General features: G+C 39.6%; 1 protein-coding gene across 4 annotated transcripts in view; it reads right to left on the bottom strand.

Moving 5' to 3' along the window:
* The window catches only part of Pbx1 (PBX homeobox 1), a 298,114-nt gene extending 282,364 nt beyond the window's left edge, over nt 1-15,750 (bottom strand). For all 4 annotated transcript variants that reach the window (XM_042677330.1, XM_042677329.1, XM_042677328.1 and 1 more), the window contains exons 1-2: nt 15,422-15,750; nt 11,931-12,004 (exon numbers count right to left, since the gene is read on the bottom strand). In XM_042677330.1, coding sequence (XP_042533264.1) covers nt 11,931-12,004; nt 15,422-15,612 — 265 coding nt within the window. In that variant the 5' untranslated portion in view covers nt 15,613-15,750. The remainder of the gene's footprint in view (nt 1-11,930; nt 12,005-15,421) is intronic.
* Between the last annotated feature and the right edge of the window lie 10,166 nt (nt 15,751-25,916).

Genomic DNA, 25,916 nt, shown 5'->3' on the forward strand with positions numbered 1-25,916 from the left:
ACCAGGCACATCGGCCTAGGCCCAGCTCCCAGGATTACCTGAGGGACCCTATGGGGCCTCTGGCCTTAGCAGGAGGCCATGGGCTAGCCACTAGCCTCCCCCACTGTGGCCTACTTCTGAAGTTTTGTTTTGTGATGCATCCCCTTTCAACTCTTTCCAAAGGACTCCAATTTCTCTTCCCTAACTGGTCTGACACAAATGCTTTCACATCTCTTGAGTTGTTTGTTTGTTTATTGGGATATTTCTTTCTTTTTCCCCCACTTTCATGCCCCCCGCCACACACACACCGCACTTCATTAGGCCGCAGGATGAATCTGGTTTAATTAACTCCTCACACGATGTGAGTCCTTCTCAGGCCTTTCTGCTCGGTGCTGGGCTCAGCAGTGCGGCCCACACCCACCCAAGCAAACATTTCCCTGGCAAGGGGTTAGGGAAAAATTACAGACACCCTAGCAAGGAGGCCACACAAAGGAAAGCTCAGCCTGTGTTGCCAGCTCTTTGTTTTTAAATGTTTATTAATGTAAGCAGGGTGCAAGGCCCTAGAGCCTCTGCATGCAAATGGTGCAGCCAGGAGTTAATGTCTACACCAGGGTATCCACAAAGGCCTTCCAGAAGGGATGTAGGCAGGGTTCATCAGGAGTGTTTCAGAGAGGCTTTCTTTGTTAGGGACAAAAGATAAATGCCAAGTTTCAATTCTATCAATAATGGTAATTATAAGGATTCTCTTACAGAGACAACACTTGATATCTCAAATCACCTAAAGCCCTTAGGGGTATAAAAAAAAATCCACTGACTGTTCATCCTACCAGCACAGGCCACTTTGAAAATGTATTCCTTTGACTCATGGGCAGAGTCAACCTTTCTCAGAATGAGACAAACTCTGAAACTTTTCTTTCCCAATCACTGGCCACACTTCAATGGCGAAACTCAAACAATATCTTTCTAAATGTTCCCATGTTAAGTTTTTCCAGAAGTGTCTCGCTGACAGGTAGGTGAGAAACAAATTATCTCAGTATTTTAGCTGAGACAAATGGTGACCAAGTACCTGTGCACATTCCAATGTGACAGGCAAATGCAGGCTTCCTAACTTCCAAGCCCCACTATAGGAACTCAGAAAGGAAGATCACACTTCCTGCAACCAAATCCTCTGTATTCTAAGAGATTTCCAGCCTAGAAACCAGTAGCTACAAATGCAGCATGAGACCTTCTTTGCATTCAGTCACATAGGTAGATTACACTCTGCCTGGCTTTCCATGGGCCTCGTGACTGTAAGCTTCACTAATAAACATTTTTCAAATTTCACTAATTTCCACCTTCAGCCCCTCGCTCCCCCCGCCCCCCGCACCTGTCCAATTGCCCTTCTTCAATTCAACTTCATTGATGGAAGTAGCTTTAACACCACCATAACCAGTCTAACATGATTGTCTAGAAAAGATACAAGGACTCATAGGATAAATCAGAACTGCCATAACAATGCAAAAGAATTTTCTTCACAAATGCTCAACCTGCTTCCCTCCCATGAATCTGGTGTTGGCAGAGGGTTCTTGCCAAGGGAAAGCTTAGTGGCTCACCACAGCCACCTATACCAAAGGTGTGGAAGCCTGGGACCAAGAGGCTCATAGGGTGACATACTAAGTCAGTGCTGGGCCCCAAAAATCCCAGTGTGAGATTCAGAAAAACTTTATCCCACCGTGAGGTCCTCTGTACTCATTCTACCACATTCTAACAAGATGACTACTTTATTTTGGGTCCGGTCGTGGGCCTGAACTCTGAGCCTGGGTGCTGCCCCTCAGCTCTTCAACTCAAGGCTAGAGCTCTACCACTTGAGTCACAGCACCACTTCCGGCTTTTTTTTTTTTTTTTTGCTTATGGGTGCTGAGGAATCAAACCCAGGGCCTCAAGCATGCAAGGCAAGCACTTTACCACTGAGCCACCTTCCCAGCTCCCTAAGATGACTACTTTAGGGAACAAGATGACTACTTTAGGGAACATTCTAGATTTTGTTAAAGAGAAAAGAGAAAGAAAGCATATAATGAAGAGTAGTGGACAGAAAGAACGAAAAAGAAGATACTCTAGCAGAAACACTCACTCCTCTCTCCCAACAATGACTTGAGCAGGGAGTAGAAGTTTGTTCCAGAAAGAGCCACTTTGGAGACACCTTTACTAATTAGACTAGGACCATCTATCAGTAACCACTTACAGTTGGTATGAATCAACGAAATCAAGCTAGAGAAGGGAACAACCATGTGTCTTCCTCTAAATGCAAAAAGTATTGATCCTACCCCTCCAAAAAAGGAACACAGTAAAGTTTTATCCTAGCACCACCACTGGATGGCTGAGTTTCCAAAATAGTAGTAACGAGGCATGTGTCACTATTGAGCCCATGAAATATAGCCAGTCCACACTGAGATGAACTATAAGTCTTAGCACAAAAAAAAGAACACAAAAATATCTTGTTAGTAATGTTTGTGATAGCCAGGTGTTGGTGGCTCATGCCTGTAAATCGGAGGCTGAGGTCTAACAATCATGGTTTGAAATCAGCCCAGGCAGGAAAGTCCATGAGACTCACCTCTAATAAACCACCAAAAAAGCTGGAAGTAAGAGCTGTGCCTCAAATGATAAGAGTGCTAGCCTGGAGAAAGAAAAGAAAAAAAAAGCTCAGGGACACCAAGTTCAGGGATACCCACGTTCAAGTCAAAAGAAAAAGAAAAAAAAATGTTTATGATGTTTCCATGTTGGGCTGTTTTACATAGAGTTAGGTTAAATAAACGCACACTACAGTTAATTCTACTTGCTTCTTTTTTAATTTATCATTGTTATTGTTGTTATTTTGTGTTTCTTTTTAGTGCAGCTACCAGAAAAGTTAAATCACTGAATTTAAAACTGCTTGCCTGGCACTGGAGGCTTATGCCTTGTAATCCAACTATTCAGGAGGCTGAGATCAGAGGATCATGGTTCAAAGCCAGTCCAGGCAGAAAAGGCCATGAGACTCTCTTATCTCATGGATCCAAAAAGCTGGAAGTGGATGTGTGGCTCGAGTGGTAGGCTACCATAGCCTTGAGCAGAAAAAAACAAATGAAGAGTGATAGGCCCCTGACTTCAAGCCCTAGTAAGGCAGGGTGGAGACTGCACGTGTGCTCACAGCATTGTTCCCTCAGAGTCTCTTCCCAGAAATCTAGGGCTGGAGGAGGAGGCTGTGGGAGTGTGGGGATACCTTTCACCTAGCCTACCTCAAGGCTTATTTTTATTTATAGAAACAATCATTGCATATAAGAACAGGGTTAGCAAGCATTTAGAAAGTCTCAAACTCCTTGGCTAGTGGAAAACCCAAGCTGAAGAGAAGGGACTACATGGAGAAGTGTGGTAGTCAACGCTTGTATAAATGAGGTTCCAGAGGAAAGAATAGTTGTATTAAACTGTGCACACTTGCTGAGCGATGTGCTTGCTATTATGGTCTTGTTCAGTCTTTCAAGCAACCCGACTGATCATTGTTTTCACTGTACAGATAAGGAAACCAATGCTCACTTGGGCCAAGTAACTAATGTTAGCCCAGCTTAGAGTTGGCCCAATTGGCCTGGAGAAGATAGGTCACTGATAAAAGAAAGGAACAGGAAAAAAAAAAATAGAATGCTTTCAGTGTTGAAGGCAAAACTTAATGTCACTTACAATATGGCTCATGAATACACCAACTGAACTCACCAAATTACATTTGTTAACTATTAGCTTAATCTTTCTCTCTCTTATTTGGATACCTCAATAAGTGTTTATTTTGTTTTGTTTTAATGCACCAACTGCAGCTACTCTGGAATACAGTCTGATACCCCCCAAAATCTAAACACAGCTAACATATGACAGTGATACATTATATGATATATAACGAAATCTTGAAAATCTTTTCAAAATCTTCCTCATCCAGATAAAACATGTCTATACACAAAAGTCTAAACCAAAAGTGGAAACAGCCGAGGTGTCCACAAGTTGATAAACGGACAAATAAGTATCTCAAATCCATACAGTAGAATATTATTTGGCCGTGAAAAGGTATGAAGTGCTGTCACCTGCATGTTTTAGCATGGATGGACCTTGAGACCATGTGAAATGGAAGCATTTAGTCACAAAGCACCAACTATCTATGCTATAGTGTATGTAGTTCTATTTATGTATATGTAGTTCTATTTATGTGACATGTCCAGAATAAGCAAAACACATAGACATAAGATATAGATTATGGGGTGCCAGGATCCAAGCAATGTATTCTAGGGAATATGGATGGATTGACAATAGGAGATGGTTGGAAAGGGTTAAAAATGCTCTAAAATAAGCAAGGCACTGGTGGTTCTTGCCTGTAATCCTAGCTATTCAAGAGGCTGAGAGCTGAGAATCCCAGTTTGAAGCCAGTCCACGCAGGAAAATCTCTAAGAATCTTATGTCAATTAACCACCCAAAGGCTGGAATTCTAAGTGGAGATCAAGTAGTAGGAAGAGCACTAGCTCTTGAGCAAATAAAAAAGTAAGGTATAGTGCCCAGATCCTGAGTTCAAGTCCCAGTACCAGCACAAAAAAACAAGTTCTAAAATTGGATTGCAAAAATGGGTGTATACTTGTACACCTCTGTGAATTTATTTAAAAAATCTTTGAAATCATTAAATGAGTCAATTTCATGGTATACAAAATATATTTAAAAATAAAAAAATTATTGAGTATCAAGAAGACTGTGCTAATGACAAAAGTACTACTTTTCCTAAATAAGCAAACTCCTTGGATTCAGGAAAAAGCCAGGCTGCCTTCAATCTTCAATTCACTCTACACTGCTTTTTTCATTTTGGAAATTTGCATATGGAGTAAATGGGTCCACAGGCTTTTACAGAGGAAAAAATACATCTGTGTACATTCTCTCTCTCTTTCTCTTTGTCTCTCTCTCATACACACACACAAACACACACACACACACACACACACACACACACACACACACATATTGTGCCTGTCCAGTCCTGGGACTTCTACTCAAAGTCTGGGCACTGTCCCTAATCTTTTTGGCTCAGGGCTGGAGCTCTACCACTTGAGCCATAGCTCCACTCCTAAACTTTTTTGTGGTTAGTTGGAGATAAGTCTCACTAGCTTTCCTGCCTGGGAAAGCACAATCCTTCACAATTCTTCAAAGCACAGTCCTCAGATCTCAGCCTCTTGAGTAGATAAGGATTACGGATGTGAACTATCAGTGTCCCGCTGACAAAATACTTTTAACTGGGATTACACAACACCTCAAGTTGCCGCTGCTAAGAAAGCCCATCAGCACAGAGCAGTTCTAGGTAGTTGAATGGTGGTTGTTCCAGTTTGAACATAATTCACAGCACCTGCCTCTGTTCTTCCCTCCCCTTCTTGCAGCCTAGCCTCAACCTTCTTGCTACATACAGCAATTCTCACTTTGAGAAAAGGCAAGAGAAACAAAAGAGAGCAAATCTTCAGTTTAGCAAGTTTTGTCTTTTTTCAGCATGGAATTACAGAGTCCTGGAACTCATTTCATCTGTAGGGACCATCTGCTGTAGGCCTCTCTTTCTGTGTATGAGAACAAGGCTAGAAATAATAAAAAGCTATTGACTGTGTACGTCCTGAATGTCAGTTTACACACTCACCTCATTGGAGCCTTACAGCAGCTCCTTAATGTAGAGATCACTGTGCTCTTCTTCACTTTTTACATGAGGAAAATGAGGCACAGAGAAGTTTAATAACTTAAATGAGGTCACACAGCTAAGAAACAGCAGATCAGGCAGTCTGGCTTTAGTGAATAAGTTCTTCACTGTTCCTGTCATAGTTTCTCCTAAAATGTGCCTGTGGCCTTACAACCAGTTAGAAGCAGTTCTAGTGCCAGCAAGGGGTGTGAGTCATCCACACAAATACCCACTTCATGATAAACATTCAGAAGGAAATGCAGGCAAAACTATAGGCAAAACCAGGAGGGCAGACTTTACTACCCATCCCAGGCTTTTATTTCTACTGACAATTGAGAGACTGAAAGAAAGCAGCTAGAGGTAAGACCTTTGGGAAAGTCATTTCTGACCTTATTCTGCCATACTAAGAGAGATTTTTTAATCTTGTAACAATCTAGCCCAGTACTTTTTTTTTTCTTCTGGGAATTATCTTGCCAGGTTCTAAGAAGTCACATCTTTAAGACACAGGCAGACAAACCTACAAACAGAGAATTTTCCTCATGTAATACACCTGACTCTATTCAATCATAGGCCAGAAAGGGGTGTTTCCTTGACATCAAAGAATTAAAGCAACAGTGTTCTATGTCCTGAGATAAGTTGTAATCAAAAATATCAAACCAGGCACTACTAGCTAATGCCTGCAGGTCTCACTACTCAGAAGACAGAGCATCATGATTCAAAGCCAGACCAGGCAAAAAAGTCCATGAAGACTCTTATCTTCAACTAACCACCACAAAGCCAAAAGTAGAGGTATGGCTCAAGTGATAGAGCACCAGCCTAGAGTAAAAAAGCTAAGGGATAGCTCTCAGGCTTTGAGTTCAAGCCCTAGTACCAGCAGACACACACACATAAATCACATTATAATCTAGCCCAGGAAGCACAAAACACTTTACAACAAAATCACTAGTTCTTCATTTATTTTATTTATCAATTATTGCATTCTTTGTATCTCACCACACCATCTCACGTATGGGACAGAGCCATAGCCAGAATTAGTACATTCCTCTAGCTCCAGCTAATAGAATAAAAATACATGGAGTGCTTTCCAGGTCATAGGAAAATGTACAAGAGCTGTCTCTGGGGCTGAATCCAGTTGAATCTATCACTTGGTACTTTGGGTAATTTTTTTTTTTTGTAAAAGAGGAAAAGCATGTAGGGTGCTGGTGGCTTACACCTGAAATCCCAGCAACTCAGGGGCAGAGATCTGAGGATCTCGGTTCAAAGCCAGCCCAGGGAAGGAAAGTCGGTGAAGCTCTTATCTCTAATTAATCACCAAAAAAGCCAGAAGTAGAGCAGTGACTCAAGTGACAGGACCTTGAACAAAAGAAGCTCAGGAACAATGCCCAAGCCTGGAGTTCAAGCCCTAGGACCAGCACAAAAAAAGAAAAGAAAGAAAAAAGGAAAAGCAATGAAGGACTATAGCTTTCCTAAAGGCATGCAAATAAACTACATCTCAGATTATCAATTAAAATGCCTTCCTGTTTACATATGTTCAAGATCAGGTTTGGGGTCATTTGCTTGTGTGGTAGTATTTTTGAAGTTTTGCCAACAACAATACCAAGTTTACAGATATCAGTCAAACACAGAAGCAAAGCCTGGCTCTAGCACTAGATACCCAGCAGTGTCCGTTGCCCAAAGCACAAGCTCAGAGCAAGCATCCTGTGGCCCAGCTGGACACAACACCTTCAGCCTGCTCCCCCAGCTCTAGGGCTCACATTCCCATCTTACAAAGCCCCTTCTAGATTCCTCAATGAAACCTAAATCTCACTCCTGTCTAATCATCACACACACTCCTATTGTTAGCACAAATGACATCAAATTTCCAAAAATTTCTTCCTGGAAACTATGTCCAAACTGATCTATCTGCATCCTTTTCCCACTTCTCCAAGGCCAGAATGTTCCTAAACTCATTGCTAACAATTGGAAAACACCAATGTGCCTGGAGAGAAAAGCCATTTCCCATGGCAAATTCACCTCTGATCAGGCCTCTCCACGTTGTACTGCAGGTTGACAGCTTATATTCACATTACCATAAATAATACAGCCTAACCACATCACTCCAGCCTGAACAGACTGGACCTGAAAAATGATCAGTTCAAGCAGACGTGCAACTAACTTCCCCTCATTCGATCCTCCTTTTTCTCGTTAGTGCTTCTGACCACCTCCACCCCCAAGCAAAAGGAACACATTTGCGAAACTGTTTTACTACCAAGAAACAGAGTTTGCATCTGTCTGGTATACATGCACTTCTACAAAAAGTCACTCTTGCTTCAATTCCAAAATGACCTGACTACAGGCTGACTGCTCTAAACTGTCTGAAGTTATTTTACCCTCTCTGCTCAAGAAATACAGCCATCTGGACCATTTATCTGCAATATAAAACTTCCTGTATACATACAACACAGGCACACACACACACGTACATATATACACACATAGATTGTTAAAGTGAAAGAGAGAAGATGTCCCATAATGTAGTTGTTGAAGTTCAAAAGCAATAGACAAGAATTTTTTAAAAAGAAGATGTCAAAAAAAAAAAGAAAAAGAAATACATTGGAACACTTAGAAACAAACAACCATGAGGGGGTTGTTAATAGAGAGAAAACAAAAGAGTGTTATGGGAGCAAAGTATAATTTTGTAACCTCCTCCAATTATTTCATTTAACTTCAGTGCACATAATTCATAAAAGAACATTGGCTGAAAACTGCCATACATAGCTATTATAGTCTAAAATTAAAAACTATTCACAACAATTGTAACTATATTCATTGCTATCTGAAACTATTCTTTATAAATAACTCTAATTTTTTCTATTTCTTCCAATTCTTCAACCTGCATACTTTTTGATATAGAAGCTTTAAAAAAATCAAAAAATGTTTAAAAATATATTCTGGGTCTTTTTCAGAAATTCAATATGTTTGACTTTTTTTCCTCCTTCTATATCACAAACCAATTACCAGCACAAACACACACATGCAAAACTCAGCCTATTTCAACAGTGTCGGTAACAAGAACTAGCTTTTTAAAAAATGTGATATTAAATGATCCAAAACTCTACAAGAAGTCCCAATATCGAAAAGTGAATAAGCAGATAAAAACCGTATCTGAAATGTGAATAGTTGTAGATCTTGACAAGGTTTTCTCGATGCTGTCTGGAATTTGCTATCCGAGCATTTTGCTGGCATTCTTTTATTTTAGCATTTTTTTAAAAAGCACAAACTATCAAAATAAAACTTTACCTACACGCTGACGCAAGAAGACACATGGGATCTTCTTTTAAAAGAAAGTTAATTTCTGACTTAAATGTCTACCCATCAGCTATAATTCAGACGATGCTGCCTACTTAAGTATTAAGCATGTTTTCTTTTTTCAGTTCCAAAAGGTTGCTGTGACATCTTAGTTAGACTTCCTATTTATTTCACACTCTTCAAACTAAAGTCATTACCAAAAACAAAACGTAAAAGCAGGGAATGAATGCAATTCCCAAACTCCTCTAAAGAGCTCTGCCTAGTTAAGCCAAAGGTATGACTATCACTTAAATCTCCACAAACAGAAGTCCACACTAAATCAAATAACCTCTGTCCTGCTGGAGGTAGAAACTCAGAAACACTCATCATAATAACATGCCAACAGACCTGAAAGTAACAATACGAAAAGTCCCCAACCATGGCAGAAATGCACGTGAACTGATCATTCCACGATCTTTTCACAGGAAAAACAAAAAGCTTGTGTAACTTTATGGATATTTTACATTTCTCAGACTTATCAACTGAATGGCAGAAATGCTGACAGACAGCATGAGGACTCATTCAGCAGACCCTGAACAGCCCTGAAATCAAAGGGTGCTTTTCGACACACCACAGCTGACTCCTACCTTTAACAAAACACTGGCATTCCAGGAGAAGAGAGATTTCTTCCTTCCCTCAGTCCTTCCAACCAACACTCAAGGTGAAGATTAAAAAGGAGGTAGTCTGTTTTATTTGTTTGTTTTTCTCCACTTTGACTCAGAGTGTCCTTCTTCCTCTCAAGCCTAAAGTCCAGCATGTCTGTGAGTATTTGCTCCTTAACACAGAGGATAATGATCCCTATGTATTACATTTACATTATTTCATAAACTGTTTTTGAAAATACATTATTCAAGAAACAACATACAAAACTTTAACTGACATATTTTTTACAACATTAAATGAGTTGACATATTTTCTTTTTGAAGCAAAATATATAGTCTAATGATAAGGCTATTTTGACCACTATGATTACTTCCTATCACCACACTTTATTTAGCTAAGATTAACAAGAACCCAACTTTTTAACCTGCACCTGAACAGAGCTCTATTCACACTCACCCACTTTGATCTAGAGCCTCACTAGGTTTTAAATTAAGAAACTAGACTTAAACACTTTGTCTACAATACATGGTGCCCCGACAGGATTCCGTTCAATAAAAATCTGATAAACTGCCTTCAGAGATAAACTCTTCTTAGCCCATATCTTTACATATTCCTTTATATTTCTGATTTGACATTTTATGAACCTCGGTCAACAGGAACTCATATGTGATTAGAAACAAATTTTCAACAAACCCAAGATCCAAAGTCAATAAGCATCAACCATCAAAGAAGAAAAAACTGGAGGAAGAAAAAAAGAAAGAAGGAAAATATATATATACACATTATACACACTTAGGTTTCCTTTTCAGAGCTAATAGGAAATGAAAACCCTAGAAAGTATGATAAACTGGGGGGTGAGGGAGTTGTTTTGAGATTTGTATGCACAATCTATAAATCTCTTAAAAGGTTGTCTCGGGGCTAAAATAATGCAGTTAACAGCTTTCTAGTAAGGTTAGACTTTGGCAAAGCAACCTGGCAGACCCAAGTCTCTGAGCATCATTTCTTAGATGCTTTGTCTAGGATTTTATGCACAACACAGATAACATGCAACAAACGAGCTGCTTCCTCATTTTTTTAATATATCTGAAGACCCAAGTAATGACCTATATGATCCACAGTCACGTCTTGGAACTACATATTTAAAAAGAAGAGAAAAGAAAAAAAAAAGCACAGTGAACTCTAAAAAAGAAAGCCACCTACATATCCCCCCCCCTTTTTTTATGTGTAACTATCAATGTATATCAACCGGGCATGCAATCATATTTATTGTCACTTTCATTCATGTCATGCCCTTGCTTATATGCTTTAGATATGAATTATTGACTGTTACACTCCTTGTTGTAAGAAATAAATAAATAAATTGGTTGTCAGGTACTTCGCACTGCTTTCAAAAGCAAGCGAGGATGAGGACATCAGAAAACAGCAGAAGCTCCGACTTTCTATAAGGGCCTTCTGGTCCACTCCTTTACACACTGATTTCACATTGCCTTCTCAACTCTTTCTTCTTACAAGAGGAGAAATTTTCCCACTTTGGAAAAATTAAGGATTAAAATAAACAAACAAGGGGATGTTGCTAATGTCCTTCCCAGAGCATCTGTTGTTTAAGAACACCTCTGATTGATGACTGCTATTTTTTAATTGTTGCTTTAAAATTTAAATGCCCTCCTGGGATGTGTTATAAGTATGTTAGTCCATGATTTGAGGTCTAGAAAGTAGGAAAACAACAGAGGAGCGATCTCAGGCAGATTCTCTCTCCTACATCCTGCTATAAAATCACAGGCCATTCAAATGCTATAACCTAATGGTGTATATGGTGCTTTCTACAAATATATTGACAACACAATCTTTTGAGAACCTCGTTTGTTGTTTTACATGATTACAAGGAAAAATAATAGAAAACTAAAAACAGTTTAACCTTTCACCCATTTGCAGAAAATAAAAAAGATTTTAATTATGAGCCACAATATATTCATTCAGACACTGACTTTTACTTTCCTAGCCTTCTCCAAAGCCATACCATTCTATATTTTTCCCTCCAGAACCTATGTTTTAGCACCAATTTCAAAAAAAAGAATCAAGTTAAGAAAAATCAATATGCAATATCTGAAAATAACTGCCAAAGAAAATTGATACCTATTTTAATAAATTTTTCGAAAAAGAAAAAAAGAAGAAAGCAAGCAGGACTATAATTTTCTCTACTATTATGTGGTCAGTCTTGATTGTCCTTTTATTCGTAAATTTTAATATTTAATACGAGATTCAGATTTGCTCAGTGAAGTGATTCAATTGGCCAAAGAAAATGCCAAAAGGTTGGCTACTCATTTCCTACCTGTTTTTTCTTTGATTTCACACAACACATTAAATAAGGCAGGCTTCATTCTGTGGCAGTTTAAAGCATGTTTTCTGCAAGGAAAAACAAGAAGGAGGGATTAGATGGACTCTGAAGATCAAACCACTTATAAGGTAGGGGAGCTATCTGACCATTTAGCCGAAACTATATGTCAGGCATCTCCGTGTGGCATGCTTCAATTGTTTTTATGACTTCATATACAAAGTCTTCACCATAGCAAAAGAAATAATATTCATTAGCAGTGGAGAATAAGAATTTAACCACAGAAGTAACCTAAAATATGCCTATTTAAGACAAGGTTGGATTTTTTTTTTTAAGTAGTTTAATCAAAAGTGAAATTCTTAAACCAGTAATCCTCTTCAGGACAATGAATACAGCAAAACCAAAAGCATAGGTTAACAGTTGTGTATAATCCAGGCAACAACCACAGCCTAAGATCTGCCGGCCTTTCTGTCTGTGTGTGTTTTCAAATTTAATTCATCCATGTGTTCGAATTCATTCTGCAGAAGCCTTCGTATTCTCATAAACACAAGATGCTTGAAAGGTCTTCTGAGTGGAACTGTCAATTTATAAAATTTCAGTCCCCAAGTTAAAGAGTATGGAAATGCATTGCCAGGGGGCAAACATACCCATATGGGGAATGAATTCATTTCTCTGTGTTCACATTATGGCTCTTGCGCACATACCGCTTATTTGCAGGTGTTGAAATTCAATTATTTACAATTAGGACCTTGCACCCACTGGGGAAAAAGGAAATATAATTTTGTCTTTTAGATTAGTGATTTACCTGGTTCCGGTGACTGTGGGTGTTTGTACAAAGCACGGGAGAAACAAAACAATACCTTCTCTTCTAATTTATTATGGAATCATTTAGCAGAATGTTTTGGAAACAAAATACTGATCATATCAGCTATCAGTTAAGGGAATTCTGTTTACTAACTAAAATTTATGTGTAAAGATAAGTGGAAATCCTTGGCACTCAAAACCACCAATTATTTTTTTAATCCCTTTGAAAGTTTGGAAAAAAATTATAGAGACATCCTCATAAATAACAGAGATTACAAACATGCTGTATGTACTATACAACAGGAGAGTAATAAACTCAGAATTCAACAGTATCAAAATACACCCATACATTTCTTCACAAATAGTAATGGCTTACTTTGGAATCAAATGCATATTATAAACTTGTGACTAGAGAAAGGGAAATCACAAGAACACACTATCTGCTCAGTAGAGTTACATTGTTTAACCAAAAGAAAAAAAAGAAAAGTGTGGCAGCCCTCAGTCAGTTCTCATGTAGAATTAGGAAGGGGAAAAAAGAGAAAGATTTAATGTATTAAAGATCTTTATTGGATCCTCTAAAATAGTTTTCTCTAACTGCATTCTTATGCATAGGCCCAAATACAAACAAAAAATTTGGCACAGCAATATGGAAGCAGTGTACACAGATGGGTCCACACAGAGAGAACTGGGAATTTCCCCCATCCCAAAACTCTATCTGATCTTTCTCAGCATCTAGGCCATTAAAGGGGAACCCGCTGAGCAGTGTTTGTCCCATTCTACACACACAAAAAAGAGGGACCAAGCCTCAGAAAAGTGTTGAGCCTCTATTCCTACAGCCCCCTTCCACTTCACAAACTTGTTACTAAACCAGTGTACTGGGGTGTGTGAGTGTATTTTTCTGGAGCAATCTTATGGAGAAATCTGTTGTGACTCACAAGAAAAATTGCCAGTGGAAAATCTTCCATTTGCCATACCTATTAGTTTCTCTTCAGATAATAAAATTCAAAGAAAGCACCAATTAATTGTAATAATAATTATAGTAAGTTAAATCTTCCTTGTGTTATTAAAAAAAATCAGAAGTCCAAGTCTTTTAACATTTCTAAGTTCGAGCACAGTTTAACATTGGTCCTCTTGAGTTTAAATGGTGCATGTGCTAGCCGCTAAAATAGAGTATAATTTATAACACCCATGCTTTTAGTTGTTTCCCCCATATTTTCTTAGCTGAGATACCTATTTCCCTTAGACAAAATTATGTGTGTACACACACATATATATATAATATCTTCTTCATAGAACTAAGTCACTTGAGCTATAGTAATTTTGTATGAAGAGGTTTAGGAGATTCTCAGACTAAACACATACACACACACAATAAACTTCAGAGACTATTCAAAGATTTAACAAAGCTGCCTAATTATGTAGACATATGTTGTCATTAGATTTAAAAAAAAAATTCTTCCTTTTGAGTTGGGCCTTGGGCAAGCTGTTAGTAGGTTGCCACTAAATCTATGTTATATTTTGAAAAAAGGATTTGCTGTAAAATCCTAGTGTGAAGAGCTATTTACCTGATAGTAAGTTAAGTCAAGACACTACAGTTTCTTTATAATGGTTTCTTGAATGAACATATTATGTTCTGTGGTATTGAAATGCATAATATTCACACATACTATCACTTTTACACAGTTGGTTCTAGATATCCTATCCTGGAGAAGCTAGGGGGAAAGAGACTGCTTGATTTTTGGGGACTCCCTCCCACCCCATTTTAAAAGACCATAGAGAGAACTAACTGCTTGTGTCCGGGTTGTTAAGAAAACTAACTCAAATTAAGACATAATACAGTTAAGCTAAAAATCTGAGTCTCCTAAAACTAAGCCAATACGCCTAAAAACAAAATTATCTTTCCTTCTTTCCCATTAGCTTTCTCTATAAAACAAAAATAAGTGAATGCAAAGTATTTTCTGGAGAGCTGACAACTACTGACAAAAAACACTCTGCTTTTTGTTGTTGTTGTTTGTTTTGGATTTGAGGTGGAGGAAAGAGAAAAAGATAATTTTGGAGGGGTAAAGTCAAGAAAGAAAATCAAACTCCCTGAAATAGCTAAGAAGTCAGCTCCATTTGCAAATAAAGTGTTCTTGGGACATTTTATTTTGCAGTGTTAAGAAGTCCTTCAACAGGAAAGCATGGAATGGTGCTCAAAACTTGACAATTCTGCTCTCTTAAGACTTTTTTTTTTAAGGAGAAGAAAAAAAAGTGCCGAGGGCCGCTTTTGGATCAGTTGGCAGTATTTTCGGCTATGCTTTAGTGTTTGTGTAGGTAGGTATATATGAATACCTTTCTATACATTCTCTTCTCTCTCTGTCTCTCTCTCACTCACACACACACTCACACACACACAATATGTACACAGACACATCACAGCATGGTCGATTACACTTTCGATAACAACGCTCCTTTCAATTTTACTCCTCCTTCGCCATGGAGTTGCAGAGAGAGAGAGAGAGACAGAGAGGCAGAGAGAGACAGAGAGAGAGAGAGAGAGAGAGAGAGAGAGAGAGAGAAGAAATAACATTTTAAAAGAAAGCGCTGTGGTGGATTCAGTTCCCATTGTTTCCCCCAGCGAGAAGGAGAAAAACAAAACAAAACAAAAACCCAAGAAAGGAAAAAAAGAAAAGCCTCCATCTCACCTGGCCTGCGCCTCATCCAAACTCTGGTCTGTGATGGTCATAATTTGCTGTAAAATGTCTCCAATGTCCTGCTTCCTCCCGCCCTCCCCCTCGGTCCCTCCGGCCCCATCCTGCAAGTGCTGGGACAGGCCGGGGTGTCCGGCCATCCCGACCCCAGCATGGGAATGCATCAGCCTGGGCTGCTCGTCCATCTCCGAAGGCTACGGAAGCCCCCGGCTCTTCCTCTTCTCCTCGGCTCGGCCCCCGGGAAGCACCAAGGCTTTTTATCCTTCAAGCTGTCTTCAAATCCTTTTCAGGATAAACAGGGAAGGGGAGGGAAAAAAAAAAAAAAAAAACAAGAAGAACAAGAAGAAGACCAAAAGAAAAAAAAAATCCCTTTGCCTCTTTTAGAGGAAGGTGGGAGGAGGGGAGCGGGGAGGGGGAGGGGGTGTGAAGGGGTGAGGGTGGGGATAAGGGCCGGTGGGGAAGGGTGTTGACTCCAAAAAAAAAAAAAAAAGCAAGGAAAAATAAATAAATAAACCACCTTCCCACTTGGCGGAAAAAAAAAAAAAGAAGAAGAAATCAGAGCTGGCTTTTGGTTTTTTCAGTCCGATCTCCTTTGCAAGGCAGAAATGGGCTCCCGGCGCTTAAATCTGTGGCTTAATCCTTTTGCAAATATGCATTGATCGGGAGAAAGGAGAGGAAGGCTGGGGGATTGCAAGGCAAACTTTCCCCCCCACCCCCCGCTGCCCCCCACCCCCACTCCGGGCCAGAGCGATCTCAAAGGGGGTGGGCTGTGGCAAAAGCCAGATCTCCTCAGCCACAGCGACAGGCAAAGCACAGGCTCTCTTCTCCTCCTCCTCCTCCTCTTCCTCCTCCTCCTCCTCCTCCTGCTCCTCCGTGTCTCTGCAAACTCCAACAGCCCCGTCAGCCTCCTGCTTTTGTTTAGCTCAGGCTCAGGACTCCAGAAACATACACAGAAAAACCACAGCCTGAGAGGAGGAGGAGGAGGAGGAGGAGGAGAAGGAGAAGGAGGAGGAGGAGGAGGAAGAGGAGGAGGAGGAGGAGGAGGAGGAGTAGGAGGAGGAGGACGCGAAGGAGGAGAGAGGAGGGGGAAGAGGGGAGGGGGAGGGGGCGGGGAAGTGGGGGGCTGGGGGCGAAGGAGGGCTGCTGTAGCCACGCCCCCTCACTTGATTGGCTATTAGGGGAAAGCAGGCCCCGCCTTCTGTGTCTTCCCTCCCTGCCCCTCCTCCTTGGCCTCCTTGAGCTCCTCCTTACCCAGCGCCCTGTCAATCAGAGTTCAGAGGTGGGCTGGGAAAGAGGCTGAGCTAATTCCAAGTCTCCAGTCCTTAAAGGTGCCGTGGTACCCTGGTTCCAGCGCAGCTCCCACTCCACTCGCCTCCCTTGAATTGCGTCCTTGAGGAAAACGTGGCTCCACTTCCGTGCAGAACCTATAAAATTAATACGAAAGAACACAGACGATGTAGATCCATGTGCCCCGCTCCTAGTTTTCTTCTGGCCATAACGCTGCTATTTAAAACTTGATTCTTTTAAATCCTTAGACCTCAGGAAAAGAGTTGAGAGCAGAAAGTTTGTCAGCCAGAAGTGGTTGGGAAACAGAATCGAGCTGTTAATATAATTAGCAATGATCTCTAATAAATGGCAGATTCTATGACAAAGTATAAAGCCCAGCTCTACCAGAGTGAAGTTAAAAAGAATACCAAATGGTGTCATTTCTGCAGCAGGAATACTTAATATGCACAAGGAAACTGAATAAAGCCGAAGAAAAAGAGATTACTAAATAAGTTCACCAAATGAAAGTAGTTCAACATTTCTCCTTCCCCTGGGGGAAATTAGTTATTTGGCTTAAATGCTTAATAAAGAAATGCATTATCACAGTCTGGTTCCAGTTTTTAATATAGTTTAATAAGCATTATTAACTGGGAAAAGAAGTGAACTGACATTTATTGAATGCCTACTATGCACAAAGTAATTTACATAAGTTATTTTATTTAATCCCCAAGACATCTATGTGAATTACAGATTATTATTCTCAATTTACAGAGGGGGAACTCAGAAACTTGTCCAAAGTCCACAGTTCCTAAGTGTCAAAGCTGAAATTCAAAGCCAAGTGTGGCTCCCTCCAAAGGCCTAGTGTTCCAGCCGACAAGAGTTGGCCTGGAATCTAACAGAAATGTGGGAAGGGTGAGAAAGTTGGTTATGATGTATTAATGACTAGTCTGAAGCACAGGTCTTCAAACAAGATAACTCAGATAAAAATAAAAAGGAAGAATTAAGTAAATAAATAAAATGGAATCAGGCAAAAAGCCAGTCAGAAACCCCAATGCAAGGCCCCATTCTAAGCTCCATGAGAACCACAAATTTGCCTCCATCTTTTCATTAGCTAAGGCAACAGGGAAAATCAGATGGAGCATACGCACACAATGACCATACCATAAAATAGCATAGCAGTCACTTAGGAAGATCCCTGACTATTTTGGAATATAAAAAATTCCATAGGGTAGATAGTTCTTCCTGAGTGGTTGCATAGCCCAAGGAAATGCAATGAGCCATTGAAAACCTCAGTATGGCCAATCTGCAGAATGGAAAGCAGCTTTGCCAGGAACTTTGAAAGCCTCAAATAAAATGTTCTTCTTCTCATCAATCATTATGCAAAAGTTTGGCAAGATAGGGGGCCCTTAGGAAAGCATTTCAAAGCAATTCTTAACAAGCTACTTGGCACTTGTTGGTCTGAGGGCATGCAATAAGGGTATTAATTGTAATTATAGTGTTATGTTACTTAACAATCATTTCATTCACATACGTACCCAGACTTGTAAACTGTTGTTTTAATTAATACAAATCAAAAGCTGAGCACAAAACTATATGCTCAAATCATATATCAATCACAGCCAATGCAAATTAGCATATCCTTTACATCTTAAAAGCATGAAACAAAGTTAATTCAAGCCTATAAGAAATCAGTTTGTGTACAATAAATTATAAGTGTAAGAGGGACCAGAGAACGTTGTCCTCTAGGAATATTTTAATAAGAAAATTAACAATGCACACATTAAGAAGGACATATATATATATATATATATAGAGAGAGAGAGAGAGAGAGAGAGAGAGAGAGAGAGAGAGAGAGAGTTAGAATAGCTATTCAAGTTGCTTTTTCAAGTTAGTCATACAACTATGTGGTCTAAATTGTTACACTTTTACCATATGTAGCCCACATATTTGGATATAAAAAAGATATTACAAAGCTGGGCGCTGGTGGCTCATGCCTGTAATCCTAGGTACTCAGGAGGCTGAGATCCGAGGATCATGGTTCAAAGCCAGCTCAGACAGGAAAGTCTGTGAGACTCTTATCTCCAATAAACCACCAGAAAACTGGAAGTGGCTCTGTGGCTCAAGTGGTAGAGAGCTAGCCTTGAGCTGAAGAGCTGAGAGGTAGTCACTAGGCCCAGAGTTCAAACCACATGACAAAGAAAGAAAGAAGGAAGGAAGAAAGAAAAGAAAGAAAGAAAGAGACAGACAGAGAGAGAGAGAGAGGAAGGAAGGAAGGAAGGAAGGAAGGAAGGAAGGAAGGTAGGAAGGAAGGAAGGGAAAAAAGAAAAGAAAGAAAAAAGAAATATTACAGAAGTGATAAAATATCTATTGGATAAAGGACGAGACAATGGGTCAACCTCATATAAGAGAAGTCAGCTTTGAATAAGCCTAAAGAACAAAATGGGTCTACAGGGTCGATGAAAGGAAATGATGAAAGTAGTCAAAGAGAAGTATGGCCAGGCAGACACCAAAGCATTTACACTTTCTCTAGTGGACATGGCAGTCAGCTATCCATTTGTTCTAACCAGAGGAGCAGAAGAGCAGATCTCAGTAACACCAATGAACAACAGTTACATGTTTGCCCAAATCATTTCAGAAGATGCAAATGAATCAGGAAGATGGCAGAAGAAACAGAAAGGAAAAACAGCAGAATTTGATACTTGGTTTTATGAGCATACATAGGAAATGAAAATGGCTTCAAGGCTGGGCAAGAAGGATACAATGGAAAGGAATGGTTGAAAATGTTGAAAGAAGTGACATTGATCAAAATATATTGTATTCATAAACTGCTTTGGTAAATGGCAACTACTTTGTACAACTACTTATAGACAATAATTTTGATAAAAAGGAGGCAGAGGTGTTAATACAGCACTAAGTGTAGCTACTAATACCACTTCTTCAATCCTGATTGTATTTTGCACTCTTGGTATATATCATCACTTAATTTTAACAATTAATCACCTACTTTTAAAATTCTCCTATTTATAGATGAAAAAAAGTAAAGTTCCTAGAAGTTGACAATATATAGCCATGCATCTCTAAATACCTGGGGTACATTCCAAGAAGTGTATCTCTAGGTGGTTTATTTGTTGTCTGCATGTAATGTACTTACACAAGTTACTATGATGTTAGCAGGTCATATTGTAAGGTCCTTTCCTGGATGACAAGCAGACTCCACCCTCCTCACAGCCAAGTCTCCACCCAGTACCTGCATTGCCCAGACAACTGGCACACCTGGAAGAGGTCTCATCTGTATCCACTGAGGTCTCATCTGGATTTACTGTGACCACACCTTTCCCCGCCAAGAAGACAGGTTAGGTATAACAAAAAATACTGGCTGGGTGCTAGTGGCTCATGCTTGTAACCCTAGCTACTCAGAGGAGGCTGAGAACCAAGATTCAAAGTCAGCCTGAACAGGAAAGTCTGTGAGACTATTATCTCCAATTAAACAGAGAATAGCTGGAAGTAGAGCTGTGGCTCATATGGTAAAGAACTAGCCTTGAGCAAAAAGCAAGCTCAGGGACCGCTCCCAAGCCCTGAGTTCAAGTCCCAGAGCCAGCAGAGAGGAAAGAGAAAGAAACAAAGGGAGAAAGAAAGAAAGGGGAGAAAGAAAGAAAGAAAGAAAGAAAAAGAGAGAGAGAGAGGAGGGAAGGAGGGAGAGAGGAAGGGAGGGAGGGAAGGAGGAAGAGAGGAAGGAAGAAATGGATGAAAGGAAGAAAGAGAAGAAAGAAAGGAAGGAAGGAAGGAAGGAGAGAAGAGAGGAGAAGAGATGAGAAGAAAAGAGAAGAGAAGAGGAGAAGAAAAATGTGTTATAACTGATCTTGCTCTTGTCACATCCTAGGAGATATCCATGAGTCTTCGAATCTTCTCTTCAGTACCTCCCACAGCCATTTCACAATGTAAGTAATTAGTAGTCAATTTTCAGTTATGATTTGTCCTTAGGGTTAGAAAAACTTTGGGCCAGTTCTAGCCAGTTCTAACCAAATTGAGGTACCTGAGCAGTGGAGCCCATCCTTATTTAATGTTACCTTTGTGCAATGAACTCCTACTTAAGACTTCATGCACCTGTATTGCATCTCATACTCATACTTAAAACCATGAGATGGCAACCTTGTATACATGTGCAGATCTTTTCCAAATATCTGCTAAGTTATTATCCCTCATTTCCCTAAGATAAGTTTATCATTATTATGAACTCCTCCCATACTTCTGGAATGCTAAGAAACTGAACATTTAAACCACATATTGGCTCTTGAACACCTAGTTCAGGCCATTGTTTCCCTTCATGTGTATTTTATTTCTCTATTAAACTCTGCTTTGACATGTGTGTGTGTGTGTGTGTGTGTGTGTGTGTGTGTGTGTATGTGTGCTTGTGTTCATTCAGTTCTGCTGGAGACACCAGATATCTGTTAGCTGTGAAGATCACTGATAACACAACCTTCTTTGACCTGCTCATAGTGATTTCCTAGCTTATTCCTGTTTCCTTGTCCCACTTGACACATGCTGACACCACTTCAATATATAAGCCAAAAAAGTCATATGTTAGAACAAGAAAAGTCCGGAGCAGAGGTCCTTAACCCATGGTCTGTATTTGGGCTTCAGAAGTTCTATAAATTTCTGGAAATTGTATATAAAATTTGGTAGCATATTCTATTTCACATTTCTTAGAGCTAGATTTATGGCAATTTTCAGTCTCAAGGTATTATTTCTAGATGCACAAAAGTCACATCTACCTATGTTAGATGATCAAACTATAATACTATACTCTTATTATATGTTAGATGATCAACCTATAATACTGTACTTGTATTGTATGTTAGATGATCAAACTATAATACTGTATTCTTATTGTATGTTAGATGATCAAACTATAATACTGTACTCTTATTGTACCTGCTAGGTGGGAGAACAAGTAGCTTTATCAGATGAGGTTTTCAAAGAAATATTTATTTCCTATGAGCAAGTTCATAGCTGGTCAACAACCAATTAGTACTAGTTATTGAATGATAGTCAATACCATATCAATATCAATGCTAAAAGGCCAAAGGTACAAACCTTTGAAAGCAAATCAAAAGAGAAGGGAGGAGTCAGTGCAGCTGAGCACTGCCATTGTTCTGTTCTTTAAGGAACTGGGAATAGAGTGGTGATGAGCTAGGCTAGATCCTTTTAGTGTGGGAAACAGGACCTAAGGAAATAAAAGAATATATACTCTCAGAGACTCATAGATGCCACGACCGGCATCAAACAGGGTAGTGTGAAATGCAGTGAGGGTGGTGAGGAAAGGCTGACATGTGGGTTAATCTTGAGAAGATAGAGATGCAGCGATGCCCAGCAAAGAGTAACTTGGAGGCAGAAGACACAAATTATACAAAGGGCCTGGGCTCTGGAAGAAGGAAAGCCAGAGAGACTGGAGTTTAACAAGCAAAAGTATAAAAAGATACACTCTAGAGTAAGGAACAGTGATAAGATAACACCAGGACTTTTAAGCCATGGTGCATCTTATGAGGCACAATGATGACTATGCTAGTAGGTGATATGCCAGGCACAGTCTCTGCCCCTGGGAAATTTACACTCCAGAGAATAAAATACAAGAGGCAGTAAGAAATCAAATCAGGAAATGGTAAATTTCATATACAACATGCAGCACAAAGATATGATAGAATGTGATCTGGGAGCTCCTAAAGGTTGAGTGGTCGGGAAGGATATACTGAGAAGCCAACATGAATGGCCCAAAGACCAAGTGGGAGAAATGGGCAGTCTAACTGAGTAACTCTGAGTGAGAGACAAATATGATAGAAAGATTCAAGAAACCAGAACTAAAGCCCACGTGGCTAGACAGGAGTGGTACAAAGCCTGGGTCAAAGTGGTAGGTAGGCTTTAGATGCATAAGAAGTGACGGTATTAGAAAGTTTAAAACAGGAAGGAAAACAAAATATCATCTGACCATTGTTTTAAAATAATTCTTGCCTTGATACATTGAATGGATTACAGGGGAGGACTGAGGATATGGGGAGGGATGACAGTGACTTGAGCCAGACATGGTGAATCCTTGGACAAGCACAATGGTACTGTATCAAATGACTAGAGTCAGGACATTTTGTAGCGGCTTAGAGGCTGAGATGTTGATGGAAGGAGAAGAAAAGGCCATTTGTAAGTTTTAGTTTTACCAATTAAATATGTAGTGTTGCCATTTACTGTAATGGAGATATCAAAGACACTTCTGTAAGAGATGTATTACCATTCCTGTTTTAAAGACGAGGAAACTAAGGTCCAACAACCACTATTCCAAAGCCTGTGCTCTATTTTCCACAGCACCCTCACAAGGAGTAAGAACTACCTATGTTGTTTTCTTAGTGACTTAGAAACAACACACAACGCAAAAATCAAGGAAGTAGGTTCACCATGTGTACACATGGGTACTCACAAGCACCTGACTACTCTAGTATTCTTGCGGAAGAAGATGTAAGAAACAGCTATCTAATTTTTCCTCTCCTTTTACTCTCTTCATCTATGAAGAGATAAGGATACGGAGCATTGAGTCAGACCCTTGATTTAAGACCAGCCTAAATCTGTGATAAGGATCTCAAAAAGTTCTGACTTGCCAACTTAAATATTTCTTATCTATGGTAAGTGTAAAGAAAAGATTACTCAGTCATACCTTGAGTACAGAGCTCAGTGCTTAGGGATCAAGCTGAAACCAACTCTGGAACTCACTCATTTTCTGACCTTGTCCAAAAAAGAAAGTACTTACCAAAAGCTTCATTTTGCCACACATTTATTTGTTTGTTTGTTTGTTTATATAGCTGGTTCTGGGACTTGACCTCAGGTCTAGGTGTCCTTTAGTTTTTGTGCAGTTGTTTGTTTTTCTCAAGGCTGGCACACTACCACTTGAGCCACAGCTCTATTTCTAGCTTTTTTTTTCTGGTTAATTGGAAACAAGAGTCTCATGGATTTTCATGCTTGGACTGTTTTTAAATCATGGTTCTTAGATCTTAGCCTCCTGAGCAGTGAGGATTACAACCATGAGCCACTGGCATCAAGTTTCATACTTTTGAACACTGTTGGTGGAAATCAGATCATGGTGATTATCAGACATTTAGTATAGTGCCTGGCAAAGAATCGGTGGTCAATAAATTACTAGTTTTCCCAATATTACTATTACTGTATTACTTGAGTAGTTTTTCCTAGAGCTGTATCACTTCCCCTGTCCTTCTCTGCTTTGAAGACCAGTGATCAATTATATTTTCTCCCCTGGTTTCTGTGCCAGTCAGCTTTTCTGTTATTATAATAAAATATCTGAGAAAACCAACTTAAAAAGAGGAAAGGTTTATTGTGATTCACAGTTTTGGAAATTACATTTGGCCTGCAGCTTCAGGCTAGTGGTGAGGCAGTAAATCATAAGGATGGTAACATCACCTCGAGAATGCTGTTCAACTCATAGCTGTCAATAAGTGAACAAGAAAGAAAGGCAAGGGTCAAGGTCCCAACATCTCTTTCAAGGGCATGCACTCATCAATGTACTTCCTTTCAAAAGGCCCCCTTCCATAAAAGTTCCAAGACCTCTGAATACCACCACAAATGGGCCACCAAGCCTTTAATACACAGGTCTGTGAGGGATGCTTTCGCAAGTCATAGTAGTTCCTAAGTCTTACAGTTTTCCCAGATTATGTTCTGCCTGCATGGTCTCTTTTCTATCCTCCAGACCAAATTTCCTTACATTCGCAACTGTTCCTTTCACAAGTCACTAAAGCAATTTATCTTACAGTATAAGTAAAATAGAAGTGTAACCCATTGAGATCATTATGGAATCGCCCAACAAAGGCTTTGTTTCAGGGGATTCCACTTCTTAGACCTCAGTTGCCTATTGCTTTAAGCCACCCCCAAATTATTATTATTTTTTGTGTATGTGAAAATACCATACAGAGGGGTTACAATTACATGAGCAAGTTAATGAGTACATTTCTTATCAAGCATTGTTGCCTCCTCCTTTGTTTCCCCTTCCCATCTTCCCCGCAGTTCCCCCTCTTCTGCGCCCCCCCCCATGCCAAAGTTATAAAGTTCGTTTTTCGACATAACTTCTTGTACATCTCATTGTTGCAATGGGTCCACCTGTATCCCTATTTAAACAATTTATCTTTTCCCTGCCTCTCCCCAAATTGTACCAACATCAAATACAATGAAAACAGGGGTTATACCATGGGGGTGGGACATACAAAGCAACAAAGAAATCATCTTATAAATATGTTAGAGACAATAGCAAGAAAGAAAAACCATTTGAGTCCTTATCTTGGGGTTCATTTCGCCTAACATCAACTTATCTGACTATTTCTGCTTGTCTCGGACATATACTGGTTATTGCAAATAAGGGAAACCATGGGACCTATGTTTCTTTGGGCCTGACTTACTTCACTTAATAGAATTTTTTACAAGTCTTTCCATTTCCTAAAATATAGGGAAATGTCATTCTTTCTGATGGAGGCATAGAATTCATTGTGTATATATACCATATTTTCTTAATCCATTCATCTACTGAGGGGCATCTGGGTTGTTAGCTAGCAAGATCAATAGAAAGCCCACGGATTGGGAGAAGATCTTCACTGGCCATACAACGGACAAGGGTCTCATATCTAAAATATACCTGGAACTCAAAAAATTAAATCCTCCAACAACAAATCCTCAAAGAAACAACTGCCCAATAAATAAGTGGGCTAAACACTTACAGAGAAACTTCTCTGAAGAGGAAAGAAGGATGGCCAATAGACACATGAAGAAATGCTCAACCTCCCTAGCCATAAAAGAAATGCAAATCAAAATAACATTGAGATATCACCTTAACCCAGTTAGAATGGCTATAATCAAGAACTCTAATAACAACAGATGCTGGAGAAGATGTGGCCAGAAGGGAACCCTACTGCATTGTTGGTGGGAGTGTAAACTTGTTCAACCACTTTTGGAAAGTTGTATGGAGGTTCCTCAAAAGACTTCACATAGAGTTCCCCTATGACCCAGCAATCTCACTTTTGGGCATTTACCCTAATGATCACAAACAAGACCATACTAAAGCTACAGCATTATTTACCATAGCCATCCCCAAATTATTGACTCAAACCACAACCATTTTTAAAAATTACTTTCAAGTCTATGGTGACCTTGCTTTGAAGAGCTCAGCTGGGTTTGTTAAGAT

Source organism: Dipodomys spectabilis, unplaced genomic scaffold (genome assembly GCF_019054845.1).
Source record: "Dipodomys spectabilis isolate Male_0828 unplaced genomic scaffold, ASM1905484v1 ptg000036l, whole genome shotgun sequence".
Classification (NCBI taxonomy): Eukaryota; Metazoa; Chordata; class Mammalia; order Rodentia; family Heteromyidae; genus Dipodomys; species Dipodomys spectabilis.